The following is a 14,907-nucleotide window of genomic DNA, read 5'->3' as shown; positions in this document are numbered from 1 at the left end:
TAGCCGTTAGTACCGTTAGAGGTCAGGTGTGTGGTTTGTCTGTCCTTTTTCTGCATTCCTCTTCCTAACAATTTGCTTATTCATAACCCACAAAGGGTTTCACACATTGCTGCCCCCCCCCCCCCCCCAGATGTCCCGTCCCCTTCAACTGTGGGACTTATATTGTAGGTACTACCGTATAAAGAACTCCATCCCAACCTAATCAGGCCTTTGCATTGGCAGTGCTATCCCATAAGGTAGCTTTTCCATTACTATAGCCAGAAAGGTTTCTGGAGTTGTCAACATTGCCTGGTAGGAAGCCTTATTTGATCTCAATTAAAGACAAGCTAGTTTTACGGCCAAGGACCTCCTTTTTACCCAAACTGGTCTCTGCTTTTCACCCTAATGAGGATATTGTGTGGCCTTGCCAGTGCCAGGACCGATGCACCCCAAGGATGCCTGGATGTGTTGAGGGCCTCTTTTGGAGGGATAGTTTCCCTGTTCGTTGTTCCAGAAGGTCTTAAAGTAGGTTTCTCCAGCTTCCATATCCACTATTTCTAATGGAATTTGTCAGGTTAATGTGCAGACAATATTCACCTGACCTGCCTCCCATCTCCTGGGCCACAGGTGAATCTGGTCATTTCTCATCTGTGGTTGGATTCTCTCTCTTTCACAGTCAGACTTACCCAGTGATATTCTCACACTTACTAGAACAGTAATATTAGGTCTTGTTCTATCTTGTAGAAATATCACCAGTTGAGGATTAAGATCCTAGGTGACTGTTATTACTGCATCTGTGGCCTCCCTGATTACAGAGAAGATCACGCCTACTGCTCCATCATGATGGGTCTGGCCATGGTAGATGCCATATCGTAAGTACCGTAACATTTTATACGTTTTAAATCTAAAAACAAAAGTGCAGCTTACCAGTGTTTAGATGAGATGCTTGCATTCGTTCCCCCTTTTTTTCCCCTTTCATTTTCACTTTGTGATCCTGCCAGTAACACATTTCCTGTCCTACAGTGACAACGCTTACCCAATGTACTGTATCTATGGAGGAGTGGTGTTGTCACTATTGGACAGAAAGTGTGTTAGGACTACAGAACACAGCCTCCTCTCCTCATCTTCATAACATGGGTCGGGGCGTTCTGTAGTCCACAGAAATACCTGGGAACTATACTAACTGATATCTTCCACGCTCTTTGACTTTTCTGCACTGTTATCAGCTTTCTATATTTCTGACAGGATCAGCAGATGTTAAGCTGGCAGGGGTTGTAATCTTTCTCTACACAAACCAACACAAAATGTTTTACCATCTACTGTATGTATGTTAATTGTTTTGCAAATAAACATTTCAAAAGTGACAAAGGACTTCCAGATCACTATGGGTTAGCTCAGTATGGCCTGAGGGTCACATCCGGCCCACAACAAGATTTTATCTGGCCTGCAGCATCTGTCTATGTGAATACCCTGGCTGGCAGTGATCTGTGTATCATAATTTGGAGTCTGGTACATCCAATGCCAGCCAGCCAGCCCTCTGATGATCACTCCTGGATGTAAGGGGGCACTCTTGGATGTAAGGGGGCATTCTGATGGGCACTCCTGGATGTAAGGAGGACTCTGATGGGCACTCCTGGATGTAAGGGAGGACTCTGATGGGAGCTCCTGGATTTAATGGTGGACTCTGATGGGCACTCCTGGTTGTAATGGAGGACTCTGATGGACACTTTTGAATGTAAAATGGGACTCTGATGGGCACTCCTGGATGTAAGGAAGGGCTCTGCTGGGCACACCTGGATGTAAGGAAGGTTTCTGATTCTAATGTAAGAAAGGATTCTGATGGGCATACCTGGATCTAAGAGGGGGCTCTGATTGGCACACTTCTATGTAAGGGGGGACTCTGATGGGCAGTCCTGAATATAAAGGGGGGCCCTAATGGGCACTCCTGGATCTAAGAGGGGGCAAACCTGGATGTATGGGGACTCTGATGGCCACTCCAGCATGTAAGGGAGGATGCTGATGGGCACACCTGGATGTAAGGGGAGACTCTGATGGGCACTCCTGGATGTAAGGGGAATCTTATGGGCACTCCAGCATGTAAGGGAGGATGCTGATGGGCACACCTGGATGTAAGGGAGGATGCTGATGGACAATCCTGGATGTAAGGTGGGGGCTCTGACAGGCACTCCTGGATGTAAGGGGGACTCTGATGGACATTCCTGGATGTAAGGGGGACTCTGATGGGCATTCCTGGTTGTAAGGGGGACTCCAATGGGCACTCTTGGATGTAAATGGGGACCCTGATGAGCACTCCTAGATGTAAAATTAGTCTGATGGTCACTCCTGGATGAAATGGTGACTCTATTGGACACTCCTCGATGTAAAGTGTGTGTGTGTGTGTGTGTGTGTGTGGGGGGGGGGGGGCCCTTGTACTTAAAAGTTTAGCAATTATTGGGTTAGCCAAAAAAGACAACAGAGCAGCTTGCTTTTCAGCTCCATCTGTTTGATTGAAACTTCCAAATGAGCCATTCTATAAGGGAGCCATTTCTCTGATGACTCATTAGAGTTCTGTGAACAAAGGCCTGATGATGTGGAAAGGAGACCTAAGCCCCATCCGCTTATTGGAGTACACAATATTAATATTGTGATATTTCTTATTTACTTGTAAGAAAAATAAATGTAAAGTAGAATTTCAGGCAGATATAAATTTATAAAGTTATAAATTATACAGTTCTGTAGTTATTACTACAGCCTACCTCCAGGGGAAGACTTACTGATACGAGGAGAGAGCAGAGTGACAGAGAGATTAGTTCTTTACTGTTCTTCTCCTTTCACTGTCCATTCATGGGCTGGAGGAGGGACAAGACCTGTAAGTGTTGTTGAACTGTGGCAGAGAACACTCAGGTCAGACAGTTCTTAAAAATGAAACATTGAATGAAGTTTTACTAGTGTTTGGCCAGCTTAAAACTTTCTTCGTCCATCAGATACGTCAGAGAGAAGACCAAAACAGACGTAGACATGCGTGTTGGTGTACACACGGGTACCGTCATTGGAGGGGTCCTGGGTCAGAAGCGTTGGCAGTACGATGTGTGGTCCACGGACGTCACCCTGGCTAATAAGATGGAGGCCGGCGGCATTCCTGGGTAAGTAGAAGATCTGCCATCTGTTATACAGTATATGTATTATGTATATCTAGGTGCATCCAATAATTTGGTTGCTCCTGCTGATGTTTTTCCATCTTGAATTCCCACAGCCGCGTGCACATCTCGCAGAGCACCTTCGACTGCCTGAAGGGGGAGTTTGAAGTGGAGCCGGGGGAAGGGGGCACAAGGTGTGACTACCTGAGAGAAAAGAGTATCGTCACTTACCTGGTCATCGTACCAAAGCAGCCAGTCAATAAGAATGGCATCAATGGAGTGGTGAGTATGAAGGACATTATCAGGGGCACCCACCAGCCTTCGTATGGTAGGTGTTGCCGTAAATCAGTGGAGGAACTCAGGCATGCAGCTGTTTTATTGTATGCTATGGACTTTCTGTACAAAGCCCCCCTGCACTGAAACTTTGCCTTCATGAATAAAAGTGTAGGACAAACTTGATTGTTTCTGGGTGTCCCTGTCCCATGCATGGTGTAATGCTGCCAATACCAGTTGAGCCTGCTCTCTTTACCACTTGGTGGAGGATGCGGGTGTAGCGGTACCCCCATAGGGGCTGCTAAGGGATGTGTCCCACCTGTCACCCTGCCCGGCCCGGCATTCATTTCCCAGACACTCCAAGACAATGAACAGTCCGTTGCTTTGTTTTTGTTATTTTTATTGAGGGAATTTAACTTGGATGGGGTGTGGGAAATATGGGATGCCCAGTGAAATAATAGCAAAGTTGCTAGGGGCAAGTAGGTACACTCTTTGTACACGTCTCCAGACTCCTCCAGCACAACTCTTCTCTTCCTATCTTGTGGTTCCAGGAACATCTAGCACATGGTGGTTAGGCCTGACACTGGCTCAGCCAGGCCTTAGCAATAGCCTTTTGCAGGCAGGGATCGCAGGCCCCTATAATGTAGCAAAAATATAGAAAGTCACTTTAGTGCTAGCTGTCCTACTGCTGGACTACTGCTCCCAGTGAGTCCTCTTTAGGCCCTGCCGGTCCTCCAGCAGCCTGACTTCACTGCCCATGACATGCAATCCTCACTACTGGCTCCAACCCCAACTCTGACTGTTTCCTCTCAGTCCTCTCTGGCATGCCTCTCCAGTCCTCCTAACAACCTACACATGTCATTCCCCAGCCCTCCTGGCTGCAACCAGTGGTTCCCTCCTGAAGACTTGCCCGGCAGTACTATCTCCTGCTGTCCGACACCTCTTGTGCTTCCAGCTAGACCTGCCTAAATTTGCCTGTACCTCGAAAAATCCTAACTTTTAGCACCTACCTAGGTAGAGGGTGCTACACGGGCAATACCTTGCACTAGATTCTGGCTTCACGTATGGTAACTCGCATGTATAGGTGTGGATGGGCCCATATAGGTAGCCTTTCCGATATGTGCTGTCAGTGGATTAAATGGAGCCCTGTTGGTGTGTGGCCCATTTTTTTTTATTGCAGTGTCAGACAAGCATTTGTCTTGTTCATTTTATGCTATGGACTTGCTGTACAAAGACCTCCTGCACTGAAACTTTATCTGTTTGCTGCCTTAATGAATAAAAGTGTAGGACAAACCTGATTGTTTCTGGGTGTCCCTGCTGCCTTAATGAATAAAAGTGTAGGACAAACCTGATTGTTCCTGGTTTATTGCTGCCAATACCAGTTGAGCCTTCCCCCTTTATCACTTGGTGGAGGATGCGGGCAATACCTTGGACTAGATTTTGATTGCACGTGTGGTAACTCACATGCATGGGGGTGGATGCATATAGGTACCCTTTTCTTTTCACCTTGTTCTTCAGTCCATAGGTGAGAACCCGTTCATTTAAGACTGCCCCCATTATAGTACTCTTTAATTTTTTTCTTTTGTGTTGTGTTTTTATCCTGGACTGGTTTTACTTTGCAATGTCATAATAGACGAGACCAACATCACATAATGATTGGATCTGCAGTAACATACCTTTCCATAATGTTTGGATTTGCAGTAACATTTCTCTCCTTTGTGTCTTTATTTTTCCTTATTTAGAAGCTGTCCCTGACATCATCACATGGAAATTCCCCACAGCTGATCAACACCAAAGAATGTAACGGAAGTATCCACACCACGTGTACTACACCCGATGAGAATGAGGAGCTGGACACCAGAGTGAGTGCTGACTATAGCCACTAAGCACAAACCCATACAGCACACAGCAACTGAGACTTGTGTCACAAGCACAAAGGGATCAGCAGGCAGTATATATTTACCCACTTAGTGATTTATGCTTTTTTTTTTTTTTGTTTAGTCTTTGAACTTATATGATTACAATAGGGTTGCACCAATACCGTTTTTTATCGCCAAAACCGATACTTTGCAATGCGATTTGCGTCAATAATGAAATGAAATTTGGCGCAAATCACACTGCAAAGAATCTATTTGAACATGAATGTGGTGCAATTCCTGTCCGAATCGCATGTGATTTTCCCCCACTGCTCCTGTGTGTGTATAGAAAGAGAAAAGCACCATCTAGTGGGCAGTTTATTCAAAATGTTAGAACTCACAGTACAGTACATATGTGGCCAAATATAAAATCTTCATAGGTGTCCCAGTTCCGTCAATGATAGCTAATCACGTCCTCTGGAAGTGCTCACAGGGCTAGAGTGGAAGTTCTGGGACCCCATGGGTATAGGGCTGATGTGATGTCAGCTTGGGGGCGGACCGCCTCTACATCTCCAGCCCTGTGATCTCCGATATTTCAAAGCACTTTACAGAGATCACTGCACAATCACATCAGTCCCTGCCCTAGAGGAGAGTACAATCTAAAAATCTGTTAACTTACTAGATATAAGGGGCCTCAATTGCTGCCCCTGGTCAACTGCATGCAGACTACTTGGTGCCATGAGAATCTGTGACACCACCTCCTCTAACAACAGAGACCAAGCCCAACCAGCATGACTCTCCTGGATGCTCCAACTTCACCCAGGCTTCAGGCTTTCTCATTAAAGTTAACAAACTAAGAGTGTAAATCAGGGTTTCTCAACCAGGGTTCTATGGAACCCTATGGTTCCCCCAGAGGTTGCTAGGGGTTCCTTGAGAAATTAGAAATTTCTGCCTCTCAGATAGGTTCCCGCCGACACCATTGGTCTTTTTAACTATCTGTAAGGGGGTAATTCTTCCCAGTGACTGCAAGTGTAAGGAGCATTTTTCCCCACTGACCATCACACTAAAGTATCAAGAGTTTTTTTAGCAGGGGTTCCCTGAGACCAGAAAGTTATATCAAGGGTTCCTCCATGTTGAAAAGGTTGAGAAAGGCTGGTGTAAACCATTGAGCTATATCCCTCTATAGTACGTAGAAAGAATTGAACTCTTTCCTCGAGAAAGCCAAACCTATATTATAGGCAAATCCTCTTTTCTGGACCTGGCCATAGGGCATAGGATTGGACAGTTAAACTCGGACAATATTTCCAGACTACAATGAGCTGTCAATGATTTTTATTTTTCCTGCAGGCAGAAATGTCAGAGAGCTTTTGTATTGATAATAGGGCTGTTATATGGTAGGTCACTGTGCTCTCCTGTCACACAATAGAGGGCCGAGTCATCCTCTTCTACATGACAACTCACAATGCTACCCCGTGCATAATCCAGCTTTCTTCTGACTGACCAGAGATGAGACCACAATGACCAGTTCTTTGGAAAATGGTGACGTTGCAGCACTAGGGTTCAAAATTTTAATCCTGGCCAGGACGCTATCTGCATAGAGTTTGCATGTTTTCCTTGTGCTTGTGTGGGTTTTCTCTAGGTACTCCAGTTTCCTCCCACACTCTCCAATCACATGCTGGTAGGTTAATTGGCTTCTGTCTAAATTGGCCCTAGTATGTGTGTTTATGCATGTGAAATAGGGACCTAGAGTGTAAGCTCCTTGAGCCCCCGTTCACACCGGTGCAACTTGTCATGCGATTTGACTGGTCCAAATCACATGACTAGTCGCACCCCATAGTCAGCAATGAAACTGTTCAAATCGGTTCGACGCTGACTGTACGGTGTCGCACTGATTTGAAAAAAAAACTCCAGCACTATTTTTTGCAATTTCAGGTGCGACTTGCATAGACATCTGTGAATGAAGTCGCACAGATGTCAGCCAAGTCGCGCGTGAAGTCGCACTGACCTGCGATTTTGAAATCGTGCAACTTCAAGTGAAGTCGCACAATTTCAAAGTCGGATTCAGTGTGAACGTGGGGCTAAGGGCGGGGATTGATGAGAATGTACAGTATGTAAAGGGTTGTATAAATTGTTTGCGCTATATAAATACCTTATTTATAGTAAAGAATGTTAATTTTGCTTGTATACATAAATATTTAGGGTGTACTCCTAAAAAAACAAAAACAAAAAGAGAAAGCATAGCTAGCCCTCCTGCTGGTACATTCGTTCTGTGTGAACAGGGCAGAATCCAATATTATCAGGCTATAGCCTCTATTATATTAAAAAATAAAAAGTGGTCTGGGAGAATACCACATTATGGCCACTAGATGGAGCCAATGATCATAGGAAACTATTATTTATATTGCATGATCATCAGCTCCATCTAGTGGCCATAAATTGGTATTTACGTGAACCACTCTATGACACATGACCTGTAGAGAAAATAGCTCAAGAATATTTGCTTTGGCCTCTATTCGCACAGTTTGCAGAATGTATAGTTCTGCAAATCTTTTTGTAAATACCCTCCCTTTGTGTTCATGCAGTTGAAATCTTAGCGGCAACAAAAAAAAAAAACAATACAATCTCACTCTCTGCTGCAATGTATATACATACACACAGCACGTTACGTCGCTCCATGTTAATTTTGTTCTTGCCTGCAACATGCCCTGGTTTGCAATTCTATTTAAGTCAATGGAAGCACGCTGCAAATGCATTCTGAATGCTCCTAAGGCGCTGCGCAGCTCAGCATACATTCTGGCACTGTGCCTGTGTGCTGAGATTTCCGAACTGCTGCGCGTGCATGGGAGTTCCGTCATTCCCACACCAGCCAATCAAGGTGGGCGAAGACTTTTACTTACAGCAAGGAATCGACATAGTTATACTAAAGACGGTCTTTACAGAAAGGCAATATGCTAATTTTTACAGAAAAGAATCCACAGCGTGCCTACTCTTACAGAAAAAGAATCCACACTATGCCTACTCACATAAAAGAATCTACAACTGTCACTCTTACAGTAAAGAATTCAAAATATGCCTACTCTTACAGTAAAGAATCTGCAATGTGCCTACTCCTATAGTAAATAGCACAAAAAGAAACCCTTACAGACTAAATTAAGGACATTAACGGTACCAATTAGATAAAATGTCACAATAGTTATTTTTTTTATACAAAGTTAAAATCATGTAAACACCACATGAAGATACATAATTATATCAAAAACATGTACATCACACATAAATTGTAATATTCTCTAAATTATCCTCATCAACCCTACTGCAGTCAGGTGATGAGTAGCTTGCTGCAACTTCTTTGGTGGAAACTCTTACAGTAAAGAATCCTCAATATCACTACTCAAATAGAAAAATGTCCTCAACCTCACTAGCCTTACGGTTAAGAAACATAGCAGGCAATAATTCTGATGAATGAGCTTTCATTTTATGTATTGCATATCCTTGGCGCATTCTATCCTAATAGCGTGGCTATCCCATGTTTGTCATCCTGCCCCTCACAGGTGGTGAATCCATCCTTCCCCAACCCCCGCAGACGCCTTCGTCTCCGAGACCTGGCTGAGAGAGTCATCGACGCCCAACAGAACGAGCAAGAGCTGAACAAGCTGCTGAATGAGGCCCTCCTGGAGAGAGAGACTGTGCAAGTGTAAGTTATTGGCTTGTATTATAACTGACCCCCACCCCCCAGACCTTCTTAACAACCCACTTCCACCCAGACCTTTCACCAGTGGTTGACAACTTATGAAGTATAACCGGCCTAAACTGACCACCAGGGCATGCTGCCAGTGCAGGACTGGACTTTGCACCCATTGCAGTTCCCTTTGTGATGTAGCACACCTAGGCGCCATTCATCTGAAACATTTATGTTTGGTAAAGCAGACCTTGCCTAAACCATAATCCAAAAAGACCTCACGTGGAGACTGTGTTGTCCAAATGAACACATTGATCCTTCTATTCGAGCTTGAACCAGTGTTCAAGCAGTATGAAATGGGTAAAGGGATGTCATAAATGCATTGTGGAGCAGAGCTTCATCAGATCAAGATCCAGTCTGCCATGGTCATCTCCATATGAAGAATATGAATGATGGTGACATCTTTGGTCAAATTTGACCAAAACAGGCCTTCTTTTAAGCCCTGAAGATGGGAAAGGCTTTTCCCCTAAAACACATTGGTTGTATTTGATGTCCTTAATGAATAAACATTTTATACCGATCACTAAGCTAGATGACTGTTTTTGCTAAGCACTCTTAACTCCATACCCAAGAACATTTCTGATAGATGTGATACTGGAGACTTAACAGTGATTTGGTTGATGTCTCTCTTGCTGCAGCTTAAAAGGGAAGTACACCTACCGCCTGTCCATGAGGTTCATCAACCCGGAGATGGAGACTCGTTTCTCGGTGGAGAAGGAGAAACAGAGCAGGGCCGCCTTCAGCTGTTCCTGTGTGGTTCTGTTCTTTACTGCTGTTGTTCAGATGCTGATCGATCCCATGTAAGTCTATAGAGGTGATTTCAAGGGCTATTTCACTAATATTTAAGGGTTCAGTAGATTCTGGAGAGTTAATACCCTTGACCATATCTCCTCTCTTGCAGACTCTATTGGTGAGATTTTTGCAGAGTTCCTGGTACCCATCATCCCTGCACTGAGGGGTTTCCACCATCCCTTCCCTGAGTTACTGGGTTTGCACACCCACTGTGCCCATTATGAAGGGTTTCTACCACCCCAGAGCTGAGTTTCTAGGTCTGCTCACCTACTGTGCCCATTATAAAGGTTTCCCACCATCCATGTGCTGAGTTCCTGGGTCTGTTCACCTATTGTGCCCATTATAAAGGGTTCTAACCATCCATAAGCTGAGTTCCTGGGTCTTCTCACCTACTGTGCCCATTATACAGGGTTTTCACAATCCCTAAGCTGAGTTCCTGAGTCTGCTCACCTGTTATTCACATTATAATGGTTCTCACAATCTCTAAACTGAGTTCTTGGATCTTCACAGCTCAGCATCCATGATGAGGGGGTCTCATCATTCCTGCACTTAGTTCCTGGGTCTACACACTTGCTGTGTCCATTATGAGGGTCTCCCACCACCTGCACCTGCAGATTATGAGGGGTTCCCACTATCCATGCAGTGAGTCGCTTAGTTTGTAACAGGATTAGAACTTATGGTAGGGAGACCTCACTGTTGGAGTATCCAAGCGGCAAGCCCATGGGCCCCCCTATAATTGAAATATACAAGATGAGCTGGAACACCGAAAACTCAGGACTATGGTGGGGAGACGTTACTGTTGAAATATCCAAGCAGGAAGCCCACCAGCCCCCGATAATTGAAACATCAGTTTTTAGTTTACTACTTCAGTCCTGGTATGCTCATGCCTCATCTGTAACAATATTCGGTCTGTATATAGATGAAGTCTTCATTCAGAAACAAATGGGTTTTGCTTGCAGAGGCCACTGCAGCCTGGAGATGGTGTTTAATACTGTAACTGTTTGATACAAGTATAGTATTAAAAAAAAAAGTAATAATTTTAAATATACACATATATTTTGTTTTAATTTTGTGTGTAAAACCAAATAATTAATGGTTCGTGCAGCTAAAGAAACTCACCCAGAATATTGCTAAGGATATCAGCAGTGCTAATTGGTGTGGGAAGTAGGTTGGAAGAAAAGTGTAACAATCAGTAGGATGACACCAAAGGTGATGACAATTCTACAGAGATTGACCTGGAAGTAAAATTTCTGCTTTTGCAATAAATATTTTGTCCTTTTTTTTTTTTTTTTTAGGCTGGTGGCCAACTATGTGACTTTTGTCATCGGTGAAATCCTTCTCCTGGTTCTCACCATCTGCTCATTGGCAGCCATATTTCCCAGGGTAAGAAGAGACTTTGTCTAAGTCAGTGGTGGTCAACTTTTGTGCTATAGGGGGCCTCAAGTGCGGCTCCTGACATCACCAAAAGGGCCACACTTTGAATGTATTGCTACATAAAAATGCTACAGATAGCTTGAGAGACTGGAGACTTGCAATATAAGATGATAAGAGACTGCAGGCTTGTGACAAGGAATTATCAGAGACTGCAGACATGATACAGGGGAAGGTCAGAGACTGCAGTCATGATACAGGAGATGGCCAAAGACTGCAGACATGATACAGGAGATGGTCAGAGACTGCAGACGTGATCCAGGAGATGATCAGAAACTACAGACATGGTACAGGAGATGGTCAGAGACTGCAGACATGATACAGGAGATGGTCAGAGACTGCAGACATGGTACAGGAGATAGTCAGAGACTGCAGATATGATACAGGTCATTGCTACAACACAAAGTGTATCCTAACTCAAAATCAAAAATGTAATATGTTGCAGCCTCCCAGTCCTTGAGTGTGATTATTTTCCTCTGTCACCATAGGCAACACTTTAAAAGCCTTTACAAGTTGCCAGTTTAGAGTAACACATGAGGTCTGGTGCTAGAACTATTGCTCTTACTTTGCTGTATCTATTGATTTAACAGGTTATCAGTTTAGAATTAACAGTGAATTTTTGCTCTCACGCTGATCTTTGCTTCACAGCAATACCTCACATGTGTGGCGCAATTTATTATTCCATACACATGCGTGCCTTATGCTATATGTATGAATGGGAGTGTGTATGGGGGTGACGAAAGTGCTTTCAAATATTTATTTTATATAGTTTGAGGGGGGGCAGGCTAACAAGCTCCCAATGTGATAGCTTAGGGTAGGTGAGTCTTTATGGAGACATTAGAGTCCTGTTGTCTCCCCTGCCATCCACTTCCAGGTTCATCATTAGTCACCAGAGGAGCACTTCCTGTGGGAGCCGTTTACCACAATCCTGGGCTCCCCGAAGGAACAGGGGAGTCCAGGAACCACTACTGGCACTGCCAGCTGGGGGCACACCTTCGAAGATCCATGAAAGGGATCACATGGCTCTAGAGCCATATGGATCACTTTTATCTGAAAGGCCTTTGCCAGCTGAAAAAAAATCAATTACAAGCTCACGGCATTTACCCTGGTCCCGGTCTTCTCTTCTCCACCGCTGGCACTGCCGACTGGGGGGAAGGTTGGGGGCACACCTTCAGAGACCCATAAAAGTGATCAGGTGTCTCTAGAGCAGTGGTTCTCAACTCCTGTTATTACCTTGGGGAGATGCAGACTAGAATACTGCAATCTCTGAGCAGCAAATGATATCACGTGTGATGTATTTCAGTTATCTTGCAAACCTGGCCTGTTAGTGGGTCCTGAGGACAGGAGTTGAGAACCACTGCTCTAGAGCAACCTGGATCACTTTACTCTAAAAGGCCCTTGCCAGCTGAAAAAACAAATAGCTAGCCTATGGCATTTACCGTAGTCCTGGTCTTCTCAGGAACCACCGCTGGCACTGCCAGCTGGTGAGAGGTTGGGGGAACACCTCCAGAGACCCATAAAAGTGATCACTGGATTACTTTTATGTGCCAGCTGGTGGGAGGTTGGGGGCACACCTTTAGATACACATAAAAGTGATCAGGGGTTCCACCCCGACACAGTTTAAATCCAGATGGGGTGTCCGGGGGTACCAGACTATACCCCTAATCTTATACCTGGCTATCCGTATTGTGAACACTGTTTAGAATGTTCATAATTGTTCACACCTTGCTATGTCATATGTATCTAAACAATTAACTTGCTCATTGTCGGATCTCAATATATGAAAAAGTCTACAACTGTTCTTATGTACTTTGATCTCTGTTATTTGTGAAACTCTTCAATAAAAACTATTGAAATGGAAAAAAAAAAGTGATCAGGGGCTCTAGAACCACCTGGATCACTTTTATTTCAAAGGCCTTTGCCTGCTGAAAAAATCTATTACAAGCTCACAGAATTTACTGTGGTCCCGGTCTTCTCAGAGGAATGGGAGAGGTCTGGCTGGGGGGGAGGTTGGGGGCACACCTTCAGAGACCCATAAAAGTGATCAGGTGGCTCTAAAGCCACCTGGATCACTTTTATCTGAAAGGTCTTTGCCAGCTGAAAAAATTAATAGCAGGCTTTTAGCATTTACTGAGGTCCCGGTCTCCACAGAGGAATGAGAGAGCTCAGGAACCATCGCTGGCATCGCTGGCTGGGGGCACAATTTCAGAGACCCATAAAAGTGATCACTACGTCACATTTTTATGTTCCAGCTGGTGGGAGGTTGGGGGCACACCTTCAGATACCAATACAAGTGATCAGGTGTGTCTAGAGCCACCTGGATCACTTATATCTGAAAAGCCTTTACCTTCTGGAAAAAAATCAGTTACAAGGTCATGTCATTTACTGTGGTCCCAGTCTTCTCAGAGGAATGGGAGAGCTCAGAAACCACCACTGGCACCACAAGCTAGGGGAGAGACCCATAAAAGTGATTAGGCTGCGCTTGAGCCCCCCAGACCACTTATATCTAAAAGCCCTTCGCCGGCTGTAAGAATTAATACCAAGCTTATGGCTGCATCAGCTGTTTATAAAGGGTACAATGGGCTTTAAATGACTCCTGAAGGAGACCTAGTCTCCTTTCAACTATCCTTGACCTGTTCTTGTGCCAAACAACCCCCTTTTCCATTTAGGCAAAAATTTACCAACAAATTTTCATCAAAAATTACCCAAAAAATAAAAATATAAGCGTCCTAGGATCCAAACACGCCTAAGCTCAACCTTATAGATAGGCCATGCTTGGCACTGGACGGAAACTATAGCAGCATGTTCTCCAGGAAGAGATAGGTAGTGTAGTAGCCCTCCTAAATCTATTGACCCATCCCGGGAAAATGTTGTGTCCTGACCGCACTGGCATCCATCATTTCTGAGTTACTGACCTGGATTAGATGCAGATCAGAAAAGTAAGAGAAAATGTGATCCAGGTAGTGACTTGGGAGTATTGAAGCCAGCAGATCTGCGTGACAGCCAGGCAACCAGCAGTTTCTAGCATCCGCCATGTTTTTCTGAGTGTAGAACGGCTTTATCGGAATCATGATCTTGTTATAATAACGCCGGGCTTTTGTGTGATAAACACGATCAAATCCATATTTTTTATTTACTCTTTAATCTCCTGTCACTGCGCATACAGTACACCTGGGCTTGTTATCTCATTGGAAAATGAGGAAATTAAAATTTGCACAGCAAACATATTTTGCATAAAGAACAAATGACTGATTCTGTAAAGATATGTTTTCCTCTTTTACAGCTGGTGGGAGAGCAACTGTGATAATTAAATCTGACCTTCGGACTTCCCTTCAGTCTTGCACAGTTGCACCGGTTTCTCTCCTGGACTGAAAGGGCTTACTCTGATTTCACTGCACACTGCGAGCTTCTCACAATGTGCATTGGAAGCTGCAGCGAGTCAGATAGACACTGCCTCATTTCCTCCTCTCCAACCTGACTGTCCCTGGCCTGCCTCCTTCAGTCATTGGATTTCAATTCTTTCAATCATGGAGGCTCAGCATTACATGTGGACGTGACCAAGGGTGGTCTGCATGCAAATGACATCCACCCATCATGGCAATTTGATATTTGCATAACTCCTCCTACTGCTTGTATCAGAAGGACTCATGAGAGGAGTACTGAGGCAGTGTGCTGTGATGTTTTCAGGAAGCTATATACA

At 44.4% G+C, this 14,907-nt stretch overlaps 1 protein-coding gene across 2 annotated transcripts in view; it reads left to right on the top strand.

Moving 5' to 3' along the window:
• LOC141139086 (adenylate cyclase type 3-like) overlaps nucleotides 1-14,907 on the top strand; it is a 41,572-nt gene that overhangs the window by 15,867 nt on the left and 10,798 nt on the right. For both annotated transcript variants that reach the window (XM_073624893.1, XM_073624891.1), the window contains exons 5-11: nucleotides 724-851; nucleotides 2,964-3,122; nucleotides 3,233-3,398; nucleotides 5,132-5,251; nucleotides 8,797-8,939; nucleotides 9,623-9,784; nucleotides 11,072-11,159. In XM_073624893.1, coding sequence (XP_073480994.1) covers nucleotides 724-851; nucleotides 2,964-3,122; nucleotides 3,233-3,398; nucleotides 5,132-5,251; nucleotides 8,797-8,939; nucleotides 9,623-9,784; nucleotides 11,072-11,159 — 966 coding nt within the window. The remainder of the gene's footprint in view (nucleotides 1-723; nucleotides 852-2,963; nucleotides 3,123-3,232; nucleotides 3,399-5,131; nucleotides 5,252-8,796; nucleotides 8,940-9,622; nucleotides 9,785-11,071; nucleotides 11,160-14,907) is intronic.

Source organism: Aquarana catesbeiana, linkage group LG04 (assembly GCF_042186555.1).
Source record: "Aquarana catesbeiana isolate 2022-GZ linkage group LG04, ASM4218655v1, whole genome shotgun sequence".
Taxonomy (NCBI): domain Eukaryota; kingdom Metazoa; phylum Chordata; class Amphibia; order Anura; family Ranidae; genus Aquarana; species Aquarana catesbeiana.
This window is presented reverse-complemented; position numbering and strand designations above follow the sequence as displayed.